Raw genomic sequence first — 12,014 nt, 5'->3', positions numbered from 1 at the left:
AATTTTAAAAGTAAAATTGTATTTATAAAAAAGTTAAGCTAACAGACAAAACAATCTCTTACCAGATCCTGGGCTTCTCAGAGGGGGTCTACATAGGCTGTTTACAAGATCGTCTCTCACCACTAATATAGGAAGAGAAAACGTTTAAAAAAATATAAAATGTGAAACATACTAGCTTTATTATGCAATCATCCCCGTATTTATTCAACATAGGTTTACAGAGCTTTTCATTATGCTGGAGAGCTAGAGACAAGTTTCTCTAAGTGAGGTCACCTGTGAACTAGTGACAATCGTGAACTAGAGGCATGTTTCTTGTAATATAAAATTTATGGTCTTGAGGGAGAAATTCTCAATTTTTCTCAGCAGACCATATTTGTACACAAGGAAAGAAACACTAAATAAACCTCTTCGAAATAGCTCAATTAAGAACCAAAATCTGTACTATAGAACCAACTCAATTGTCTGTTCCATTTGTGATTTACCCTCACTGTGGATTATTTATGGCATATTTTACGGTTAACTTCCTGAGAGTTAATACACTCATTCCAACTATTTAACCTTGTGTGTGTTGAGGAAACACAAACTCTTAATTTTAACTAAAATGTTAATATTAGTCAGGGTTCATTTCAGACAGTCTATGGTTCAGTGGCATAGGGTTAGAGGAGAAGACCATTCTATTAACTAAAATGTTAATTTTAGCTTAGAAAACCAATTACAGAGGTATGTTTTTTCAAAGAGTCTCACACAATATATTCTAAAACCCAATACATATCTAAATTTGGGTATTATGTTTTGTTTCATGCATCTCTATAAAAAACCTTTATGTTTTGGCTCTGTATGAGTTGCAAAAACCACATTCTGAAACTTAATGATTTCCCTAACTCTTCCATATCTAAGATTCTATGTAATATCTATTTCAGTTGTTAGTATTTCACATATCAGGTATTTAGAACTTATATAAATAGCTTTAAAAATAAATTTTGTACACGTGATAATAAAGGCAAATTTTAGTTTCTGTTACTCCCAATATTACAACTACTTTCCTTTATTTCTCCTCTGTACTTCCACTCTTTTCAGATTTAATTAAAACCTAAAACACAAAATCTGGTTTTGTTTGTTTGCTTTTATTGAGCTATATTTTAAAAAACTTAATCTACAGACATGAATTACTAGTTCCCCATCTTTTCATTTAAGAAGCATTTCCTGGTCAGGCATGGTGGCTCATGCCTGTAATCCTAGCATTCTGGGAGGCTGAGGCAGGAGGATTGCTTGAGCTCAGGAGTTCAAGACCAGCCTGAGCAAGAGTGAGACCCCATGTCTACTAAAAATAGAAAAAAATTAGCCGGGTGTGGTGGCACATGCCTGTAGTCCCAGCTTCTCAGGAGGCTGAGGCAGGAGGATCGCTTGAGCCCTGGAGTTTTGGAGTCTGAGGTTGCTGTGAGCTAGGTGATGCCATGGCACTCCAGCCCCGGCAATGGAGTGAGACTCTGTACTCTGTCTCCAAAAAAAAAAAAAGGAAGCATTTCCTGTAAGCTCTACTGTATACACAGACCTACATAAGGTACTTAAAAGACACAGGCTCTCGCTTTGCTGACCAGGCTGATGTGCAGTGTCATGATAGCCCACTGCAACCTTGAACTCCTGGGCTCAAGCAATCCTTCCATCTCAGCCTCCTGAGTACCTAGGACTACAGGCGTGCACCACCATCCCAGCTAATTTTTTTTTGTAGAGACTAGGGGGCTGGGTAGAGGGTTGAACTTCACTGTGTTGCCCAGGCTGGCCTCAAACAAACTCCTGGCTTCAAGCAATCCTCCTGCCTTGGCCTCCCAAAGTGTTGCGATTACAGGCATGAGCCACTGTAGCCTTTTTCAGTTGAAATTTCCCTCACTTGTCTGCTTTTGCTCACCACTGCACCCTCAGCATCAAGCACAGAGACTGGTACAAGGTGCTCAATAAATATCTGGAGAATGAATGAATGCTCTAACTACAGCAGCTAAAGAATCAAATATTCGTGACAAAATAGTAGGCATTTAAAAATATTTATCTATGATTACTTAGCTAGAAACCACAACTGGTAGAACAAAAATACCTATTTAACCTTAGGAAATTAAATGAAATGGGTAATAATATATTTTTTAGATTATAAAATTAGTTTCATGATTTCCAGAAAGGAATGAATCTGGCCATAGAGGAATAACATTTATGTAGGTATATATTAACTGAATTGACTAAACAACCTAATGGCTATTTAAATGTGAAGACAATTCAATTCTAGAATTTCAAATGATGAGATGATTTCAGACCCTATCCCTATTCTAAAACTAATACAATTAACATTTTTCAAGTCTTCCAAAAACAGGATGACAAATCATGTAGATGTTTTTACTAGGTTGTTTTAGAAGACAGTTGCTTGGTTTAGGTCTTTATTCCTAAGTACATCTTTGCATAAATTTCTCTCAAACCACACCACTGGCCCTATATATAATAGCACAGCACCAGCCAGGTATGGTGGCTCACACCTGTAACCCTAGCACTTTGGGAGGCTGAGGCAGGAGGACTGACAGCTCGAGGCCAGGAGTTCAAGACCAGCCTTAAGCAACATAATGAGACTCTGTCTCTACAAAAAAAAAAATAGAAAAATTAGCTGGGCATGGTGGCATAGCTACTCAGGAGGCTGAGGCAGGAGGATGTGCTTGAAGCCTGGTAGTTTGAGGTTGCAGTGACACCACTGCACTCTAGCCTGGGCAACAGAATGAGACCCCGTCTCAAAAAAAAAAAAAAAAAAAAAATTACAGCACTGCTTTGAATACCAAAGTTAAACTAAAAGCCTGTCTATGAGGAGGAAGGGCCTACCCTTAAACTTATACTGAAAGCAGTACTCCAACACAGAGGGACTTCTATTTAAATAATTCTTCTTAGACAGACTTCACGAGCACTTATTTAATAATTCCAAACTCTTTCTCCTTTCATTAAGAGGCATGGGATGGGAATATGCCAACCATCAGATGTGATATGAGTTTTTAAAAGCACCTTTTAGGCCGGGCGCGGTGGCTCACGCCTGTAATCCTAGCACTCTGGGAGGCCGAGGCGGGTGGATCGCTCGAGGTCAAGAGTTCGAGACCAGCCTGAGCAAGAGCGAGACCCTGTCTCTACTAAAAATAGAAAGAAATTATCTGGCCAACTAAAAATATATAGAGAAAAAAATTAGCCGGGCATGGTGGTGCATGTCTGTAGTCCCAGCCACTCGGGAGGCTGAGGCAGTAGGATCGCTTAAGCCCAGGAGTGTGAGGTTGCTGTGAGCTAGGCTGACGCCACGGCACTCACTCTAGCCAGGGCAACAAAGTGAGACTCTGTCTCAAAAAAAAAAAAAAAAAAAAAAGCACCTTTTAGAGGAAGAGGACCCTGAGTATTTCAAATCTCCCAAAGGTAGACATACTCTTATTTCTCGTTATACTGAATGTACAGTGTGCTATCAATACATTCCAAGTAATCTATGTATGGTTTCCATTCAATATGTCATCTATATTGGGAAATGTTTTCTTTTAAATTTCCAGTTATAGTATAACCTTCTTGAGAAAAGGATATGCTTAAGCAACATTTTATGTACTTCATATCTCTTGTAAAATTCCCTGGGCAGGGGGGAACATTACCTGTATGTTCTACAGGGTATAATGTGATTTCATACATACTATCTCATTTCTCCAGTGGCCCTGTGAGTTATACAGGGCAAATAATATAGATAAAGGCCTAAGGATCAAGGTAGGTGGGAAACTTCACCAAAGCTCAGTGTTCTTTCCACAACATTATGCAGCCATGTACCTATTAGCAGTTCTTAAATATGAGCCTAATATAAATTCCAAAAAGACTGCTCAAACATTCTATAATAGTTTTATAATAAGTCTATAATCTGGTACTCAATAGCCTTTATTATACCAATTTACTTAACTCCCTAGGTAAATCTTTTATAAGTTTAGATTTTAAAATTGACATAGTTTTGGTTTTTCAGGTATAAGAGACATACAATTAAATCTATTGTAAATAAATTCAAAATTATGGTTTTTCCAAAAGGCCTGAAAAATCTGATTATAGCATCATTAGTCAAAGTATTTTTCTCAGTTAGTTTATAATCTTAACATAGTAACATAGGCTATTCAAGGAATTAAGCATTAAGGTGTGTTTATTTAAAACTGAGCTTGAACCAGATATGCTTAATTTTAAATTGTGAATAGCATAGTTCAAATTATAAAGCATAATCTTATTAAAAGCAATAGATAAATAAGTCAGGGTCTAGGTAATAAAAACCAGGGATGATCAGTTTCAATAGCTATGATCATTTATTATTGTGTGACTTTCCTAATATCAAAAAAGAAAGTTGAAAGTAAATGGAACTAAAAGCCAAAGCATTAATAACTTAACTGAATTTAATAATTTCCTCGGCTTTTCAAAATATTTTAAACAGTTTTTAAAACTTAAGTAAACTATTAAATGTAGTCTACTTCCATGTTACATTGATTCTAAGACCACTGTTGATTTTACACTTTAACATCTCTGAAATTGGGAATGCAGCATATAATCTGTGGCATATTATCATGAATCACCAAAAAACTAGCAGCTTTCCCTCTAGATGGTACATAAAACAATGATGTGTATCTTATAACTGATGGCATCTTAGATTTGATAAGACATAGTAGTAAACTCACAAGATTGATCATATTGTGTCAAGAGTTTGCTATGCAGAAAACTTAATCCATTTTAAGTAGAGGGCAGTAAGATATTCATTCATTTGACATTTAACAAACTTCACTGCATAGCTGGTTATTATATGGGAGAGTGATAGTGAGGCACTTGGAGGAAAATAAAAGGGCTTTAGAGAAGACAAATCTGGGTCTGAATTTTGGCTCAGTCACATATTTGATCTTAGAGAGGAGTCTCAGCTTCTCTGAGCTCTAGTTTTCTCATCTATGAAATGGGTATAGTATCTACTCTTGCAAGGCTACATGGATTAACAAATACAAAGTGACTGGTACTTTAAGCAGGTACTCAAATATTCACCCTGTCTTTTCTTGACACCTACCTGTACTGCCTAATTCAATGAACATAAAAAAAGTTGGCAGGTAGAGACAAAAACAAAATTAACTATTCTTACCTGGAGCCTCTTGTGTTCTCCTGACAGTTTTCTTTGAGACTGTTTGGCTTAAAACAGTTTGGGAAGATGGTTCATCCTCTAAAGAACCAATATGAAAAGAGTTAAAATTCAGAATATATAACCTGGGAGATAATGGTACAGATTATTCATATTTACAACAATATATAAGCAAAAATGCAAGGCATTCATTTCTTCAGAAACATGTAGTTATGTTTACCAAAATTTAAAAATTAAACTAGTCAGAAATCCTCTTAAGAGACAACATAACTAATTTGTCAAGATGTAAAAATAAACTATTCACCATTGTTGCTTTGCAATAAAAATACACTACTTTAGAAAATTAAAAAGATGGGGTAGAGTTTCTTTTTTTTTTTTTTTTTTTTTTTGAGACAGAGTCTCACTCTGTTGCCCGGGCTATAGTGCCGTGGCGTCAGCCTAGCTCACAGCAACCTCACACTCCTGGGCTCAAGCAATCCTCCTGCCTCAGCCTCCCGAGTAGCTGGGGCTACAGGCATGCGCCACCATGCCCGGCTAATTTTTTCTGTATATATTTTTAGCTGTCCAGATAATTTCTTTTCTATTTTTAGTAGAGACGGGGTCTCGCTCTTGCTCAGGCTGGTCTTGAATTCCTGAGCTCAAACAATCCGCTCACCTTGGCCTCCCAGAGTGCTATGATTACAGGCGTGAGCCACTGTGCCCGGCCTGAAAAATGTTTATATCCTTAAAGATTTACTAAAATAGAAGCAAATTCCTTACTCTTTAAAAAAATGCCTATATAACTGCACAGGAGCTGTGAAAATCAATACAATGTAACATGCTTATTGCCTACCCTGTGCAAAGAAAGCATTCTCCCAGGTACTCAAAGAGATACAGAATTAACACAAGTACATAAGTTATTATCAAATATACATGATAGGATCCTTGTCTTCAAAAAGTTTATAATCTTAAAAGAAACAAAACTAACATACACATGGGCTAAACTATCTTGAGTTATGACACCCAAAAGTAGCTTACATTAACATCAAGTTTCCAAAATCAAGTCTTCAAATGTGTCAGAACTTCAAGAGTCAGCAGGAAAACTTGCAGCCTATTACTGTGCTCTAAGATGAAAATCCACTCCTCTTCATATCCATCAATGGTCTACCACTATGTCATCCTATTGTGACCCAAATCCCCTTTTACCTCTTAAGTGCCTCACATAGAGCTAACATGAAACTTCATCTGTGACTTAGTGTTAGGTCCCAGGGTGGAGTCAGGGTAGGAGAGCACAGGTTAAGAAAATTGATTCACCTATGACTCACCTAAAACTATATACTCATTTTGTCAGCATCCTTTTGGCCCATTTAGATGAAAACTTACAAACTAATTGAGAGTCTTTTTTTGTCAGGTTACAGTGAGGGCCACCAGGGTGGCAAATTTTTGGTAGGGACCAACACACTGGAGAAAGAGCGATCAGCTCAAGTTTATCAGACATTGAGGCGCTTCATTCAGCTCAGGATACCTGAGTTACCCCATTTCGATGTAAGTATCTGGGTGGGGTCTCAAGTCAATTCACTAACTCCGCTATCCTTTGACACGCCCACTCACAAAAAATTTCCCCTTCCTTTCTCCCCACCTGGGTGGGGATGGAAAAAGACTGGAAGGTTAGATTAGAACCATGATCTCCAGCTAAGGACTTCTGGCCTCTGAGCTTTAGAGGAAATGGAAGTGGCTTCCGTAGAAAGAAACATCCGCAAGACGGAGGGATCCGAAATGAAACTGAACCCGGAGTAACTCGCCGTCCCCTTGTGAAAGCCTGCAGAAAGTGGCAACCCTGACCCCCCTAAATTGATGCCCAAGGTTGGGCCAAGCTCTCCGGCTCTCCCCGGGAGGCTTCGCATGACCACCTTTCTACTCTGCCACTCGGCGCCTCCTGCCCGCGTGCGGGTCTGGGTGGACCCCGCGCGAGGGCGCACGTCCAGCGGGGACTGAGGAGGACTCAATACCCAGGCGGGCATGAACTCCACGGAGGCACACGCCAGCAGCACGCGTACCCTGTCTTGCGGCTGAGACTTATCTCTGCCTACCTTCAGAGGAAGGAGAGTCCCGCAACCCTCTCCTGGTCGTAACCGGAGACGTCTGTAGCGCAGGCTGCTGTGAGTACTGCTGCTGTAGTCGGGTAGCCCTTCGAGTCTTCATCTCCTCGGCTTCCTGTGGTCGCGGCTGTCTCCGCTGCCTAGACCGAAGGTAGTAGGCGCTTTCTCTCACTTCCTCTTTCGCAGAATCGGGCCGGAACACTTCTAGCGAGGTTCGTTTTTCTCCCGGGGACCTTTCTTTGGTCACCCGGGGCTCGAAGTCGCCGTACACTTCTGGCGGCTCCTCTGAGAACCTCACTTCCCGCCGGCCCTGGCGCGACAGAGTTCCGTACGCAGGCGCGCCACTGCCGCCGCCATTTTGAGGGGCGAGCCGGGGCCTTCCCTTTCGGAGCGGGGCCCTGGGCGTGACGTACACACCCCATCCTTCCCACACCGGCTCCGCCCGCCGCCCCTCGCTCGCCATTGTTGTTGACGTAGCTTGAGTCGATCGTAAAGATGGTTTTGTGGCCCCTATACTCTCCAGATGGTGGTGACGATGGCTTCTCGGGGGTGTTGGGCGGTGGTCACCGTGGTCAGGGAGGCAGTTGAGAGTCGCCGGGGCCGCCGCCTGCGTCGTCTCTGCTGTGCACCAAACCCGCCTCTGGGCCCATGGTGTGTCTTGAGGGCTGTGGGAGAGGCCGTGCTTGCGCTGGGTCAGCTGCTGTGGGTCACTCCCGCCTCCTGGCTGGAGGCTACAAAGAGGAGGAGAAGGGGGAGGAGGACGTCTCTGCCCTCGGCCTTGAGGGAGGGAGGGAGAGGTGGGGGCGACAGAAGGGTGGCAGGGCAAATTGCCTGTCCTAAGTCCAGCCGCTTGTGACAAGTACTGCCCGCATGCTGGAGACGCCCGTCCTGGCCCCCAGTATCGAGTCTCCGGGAAAGAACGAGTGAGACCAGGGTGGAGAAGACTTGAGTTTCAATTCTCAGTCCCAGGCTCTTGCGCAGTTTTCCTGGAACCTAGCAGGAGTGATGATCAGAGAGATAATTTTTGCACATGTCATGTTTTCGTGGCAAAAATTCTAGTTTCAAGCGCCTTAGGAAGGCGATTACCCAGTTTTAAATTTTAAATCACTTGGTGAGGGTGAACAAAATTGTATCTACTGTCGCGCTCATTGGATAAATTTCCATTTGCAAAACGTACCCAGAACAAACTGAACCATATTCCTGGTCTTTCATATTTCCTGGTCCAGAACACCGTATTAATGCTGCGTTATGCACAGTGATAAAGGAAGAAATGTTTTGATTAAAGGCAGCATTGTAATTTTAAGTTGTGACCCATTATTTTTACTTGATTCTGGGCATGACTGGATATACTGCATTTAATTTAAGGTTCCTGCTCTTAGTTTACGGAATCAGAAACCATGATAAAAGCTTTTTTTTTCAACTTGGTATACTTGCGGATAATCTCCAAATGTCTAACCAAATTGAGACAAACTCAGAGAAGGCCCATTAAGTTAGTGTAAAGTCTAAATAATTACTGAAAGAAAGCTTAATGTTACCTTCAGATATACAACTTGTCTTCTTGGAGGACTTTCTTTGATTGATTTCAGTGAATAGATTTAAAGAATTGTAATTTGGATACCAAGTACAATGAATGATTCTGAAAAATTTGAAAATGTTTGTTTATTCGTCCAAATAATCACTTTAGAATGTTTTTGAGCAACTCATTTGTTGCTCAAACCTGGGATAAATTTCTTAAGTCTTAAAAGTTTTAATGTGTACTATGTTTTCACTAATAGTTCATAAATTTGGCCACAAATACAAGGAATTACAGGCTTTAGAGTCAGATTTTGGCCTATTAAGAGTTAGTTTAGTTTAGGTTTATTTACTATATACAATATAGCAAAACAAACAAAATCCAAAACCTGGAGGAGCAGTAACAAGAGATACTGCTACTGGAAGGTTTTTTTTTTTTTTTTTTCAGTCTTTTAAAAGAGAAGATGAAAAAGGATATTCTCTCTTGTCAGCCTTGGCTAGATGGTATATTTGGAAAATTTGTGGTGGGTGGGGGGACAAAAAAAAGAAAATTTGTGAAACTGACTCTTTTTTGACAAAATGCTGGAAAGTACTTGGTAAGACCTGGTTTTTCTTTATTTATGTTTTAAGTAATGCTTTCTCTGTAAGGTGGCTATTACATTACTCATTAGTAACACATAATAGTAAAAGTTTCTTAATAGGTATAATTGTTAAATATACATTTTATGGCATTTATTAATAGACTAAGTTATGTTATGAACATTAATGCATATATTAAGAACCTCTTCAACACATTTACCAGGACAGGTGATTATGTAGAAACTTGGATACTGGCTTGTAAAACTTGGATACAGGCTTGATAAAACAGGTTTGAGGGACATATTAAAAAAGAAAAAGGTGAAAGGTTCTATATATTGAATAATCAGTATATGTGTTATTTTGTTATTAAAGTGTTTATAAAGCCGTAGTTATGGCTTTTCATAGAAATAAATAATGAGACTCAAAATCAGAGGCATGGTATCTTTAATGCTAACACATATATTTGCTCAGGATTTTCCTTTTCTTGTCTAGGGCATACTACCATGACTGCCTTCCATACCTAGCAACCTTGCAAATACCAAACGTTCATCACTGACTGTGAGGCAAAGGTAAACTCTTGTCAAACCAGATATTCTGCTGTAGGTGTTTTTCAAACTATAAGGGTGGCCCAAAAGAGGTGTCATTACAGTGACAGGAGACTCATAACAGATATGAGGGATTTGCTGGATCACTTATTCCAAGAGGAAGGAATGCCTGAATTCTGGATGTTAAACAGTTACTTTGGAAATTTGAGAAATATGAAGGAATTCAGTGAATCAAAAGAGAAGACAGGTAAGAGAATAAATGATAATAATAAAGAAAACACTAATTAATTCATATATTTATTAATCATCTTTTACCAAACCATACTGGAGTCCCTCGCTCGCTGGGCACAGTAAAGCCAGGCACTGAAGACAAGAGTTGCAGGGCACCATGCCAGGAGATTGAATAGCTAATGTTTAAGACCAGGACTCCCCCGTGGTTTATAAGCCAGGGTTTTTAGAGGCAAGGGTCCATTTCAGGCAGGCAAAATTGTAAATCAATACATGGAAATTATACATTGGCCTGGCCCCAAAAGGTGGGATATTCCAAAGCAGGCGCGGGGCTTGGAAGGGGGTGGGGACTAGGTGGATTCAGAGATTCTTGGATTAGTGAGAAATTAAGATGGGTGTGACAGTGCCTCCAGGAAATTTAGAACAAAGAATGGGTGTCAGAGTTCAATCCCTCAGTTCCCTCTTATCTGCATTTTCCACCTGATAGGGGTTTCTGAAAAACAATTTGGGAACATACGGGCCTGTGGTGGCGGCTCACCCCTGTAATCCTAGCACTACGGGAGGATTGCTTGAGCTCAGGAGTTTGAGACTAGCCAGAGCTAAAGGGAGACCTGTCTTTACTAAAGATAGAAAAAATTAGCTGGACATGGTGTGTGGACCTGTAGTTCCAGCTACTTGGGAGGCTGAGGTAGGAGAGTCACTTGAGCCCAGGAGTTTGAGGTTGCTGTGAGCTAGACTGATACCACGGCACTCTAGCCAGGGCAACAGAGTGAGACTCTGACTCAAAAAAAAAAAAGTTAAGATGTCATATTTTGGTTTCCATAGGGAAACACAACACCTCATGATTTTGATGATTTTGGCTCTTTTGATGGGCCATTGTTCTTATCAGTTTGCCTGTTCACTTTTTTCCTTAAGGCTAGTCAGGTGAAAGCAGTGGGAGTAAAGAAGAAACAAAGGAATTTGTAACTGGTTGTGATTAGTTGTAAACACCACTGCACTCAGACCAGCTGCGCATTCACTTTTCAAGACTGGCCAGGTGCCAGGAACTTCCCTGCAAGATTTTCTTTTATTTCCATGTTGGGGGTGCCCAGCAAGTCCCAAGGAGGGGTCCTTCCCTTGCATCACATGTATTATATGCCAACAAAGATGAAGGATAGCTTTACTTGAGGGAACTTTCCATTTATTACGAAAGATGGATACACAAAAAGTTAGCATTCAAATTAAATGATATTTAATTTGCATACTTAGCTATTAGGGCTTGGTCTAGAAGCCTGTGCTCTTGAGACTGGGTTTCTAAATCAGCTATTTTAAATAAAACTTATTTTAAAATAATACATTTTTGTACAGGAGTTTTTTTGTTTAGGGTAAGCAGAAATCCAATTATTTAAAGAGAAAGGCTCTATCAGTTCATTGTGCATAATCACATTTCTGGTTGGATAGGGAAATAAATATCTTTGGGGTTGTGGTTTAGTAGTAGTAATAGAAAGGGGCAACATTGTTAATTTTGATAAGGAAAGGATTAAAATATTATGTAAGAGAAGTTAAAGACATAGTAGTTGGCTCCATTCTCTATTCTCACAAGATATAGAAAAAATATGTTAAAGAATTAATACAAATGAAAATGTCTTGCTGGAAATCTTATACTGAAATTAAGAAAACTTAATGAAGTGAACAGAATATAGGATTCTTCCCTTCTTTGTTGAATTAGAAATTGCAGTCAATTATTGAACAGCATCTAAGTGTTCCCAAATCCTGTGACTTCTGCCAAAAGAAGATGATTGAGAGGTAAAAGCACCAAAAATCATGTTGCATGGTTAGTTCAGTAAATATTTGAGCTACTACTATGTTGTAGGCAGTCCCTGTTCTTTATAGTCTGTGACAGGAGTCAGACAAAAATGAAAGTAGTGTGTTGGTCAGAAGTGTTACGGA

General features: G+C 39.9%; 1 protein-coding gene across 2 annotated transcripts in view; it reads right to left on the bottom strand.

Annotated features, from left to right (window-relative positions):
* Positions 1–7,931, bottom strand: part of TOR1AIP1 (torsin 1A interacting protein 1) — a 30,423-nt gene extending 22,492 nt beyond the window's left edge. For both annotated transcript variants that reach the window (XM_069480281.1, XM_069480282.1), the window contains exons 1-3: positions 7,213–7,931; positions 5,147–5,224; positions 63–122 (exon numbers count right to left, since the gene is read on the bottom strand). In XM_069480281.1, the coding sequence (XP_069336382.1) occupies positions 63–122; positions 5,147–5,224; positions 7,213–7,684 (610 nt within the window). In that variant the 5' untranslated portion in view covers positions 7,685–7,931. The remainder of the gene's footprint in view (positions 1–62; positions 123–5,146; positions 5,225–7,212) is intronic.
* Between the last annotated feature and the right edge of the window lie 4,083 nt (positions 7,932–12,014).

The sequence above is a fragment of the Eulemur rufifrons genome, chromosome 8, assembly GCF_041146395.1.
Source record: "Eulemur rufifrons isolate Redbay chromosome 8, OSU_ERuf_1, whole genome shotgun sequence".
Lineage (NCBI taxonomy): Eukaryota > Metazoa > Chordata > Mammalia > Primates > Lemuridae > Eulemur > Eulemur rufifrons.
This window is presented reverse-complemented; position numbering and strand designations above follow the sequence as displayed.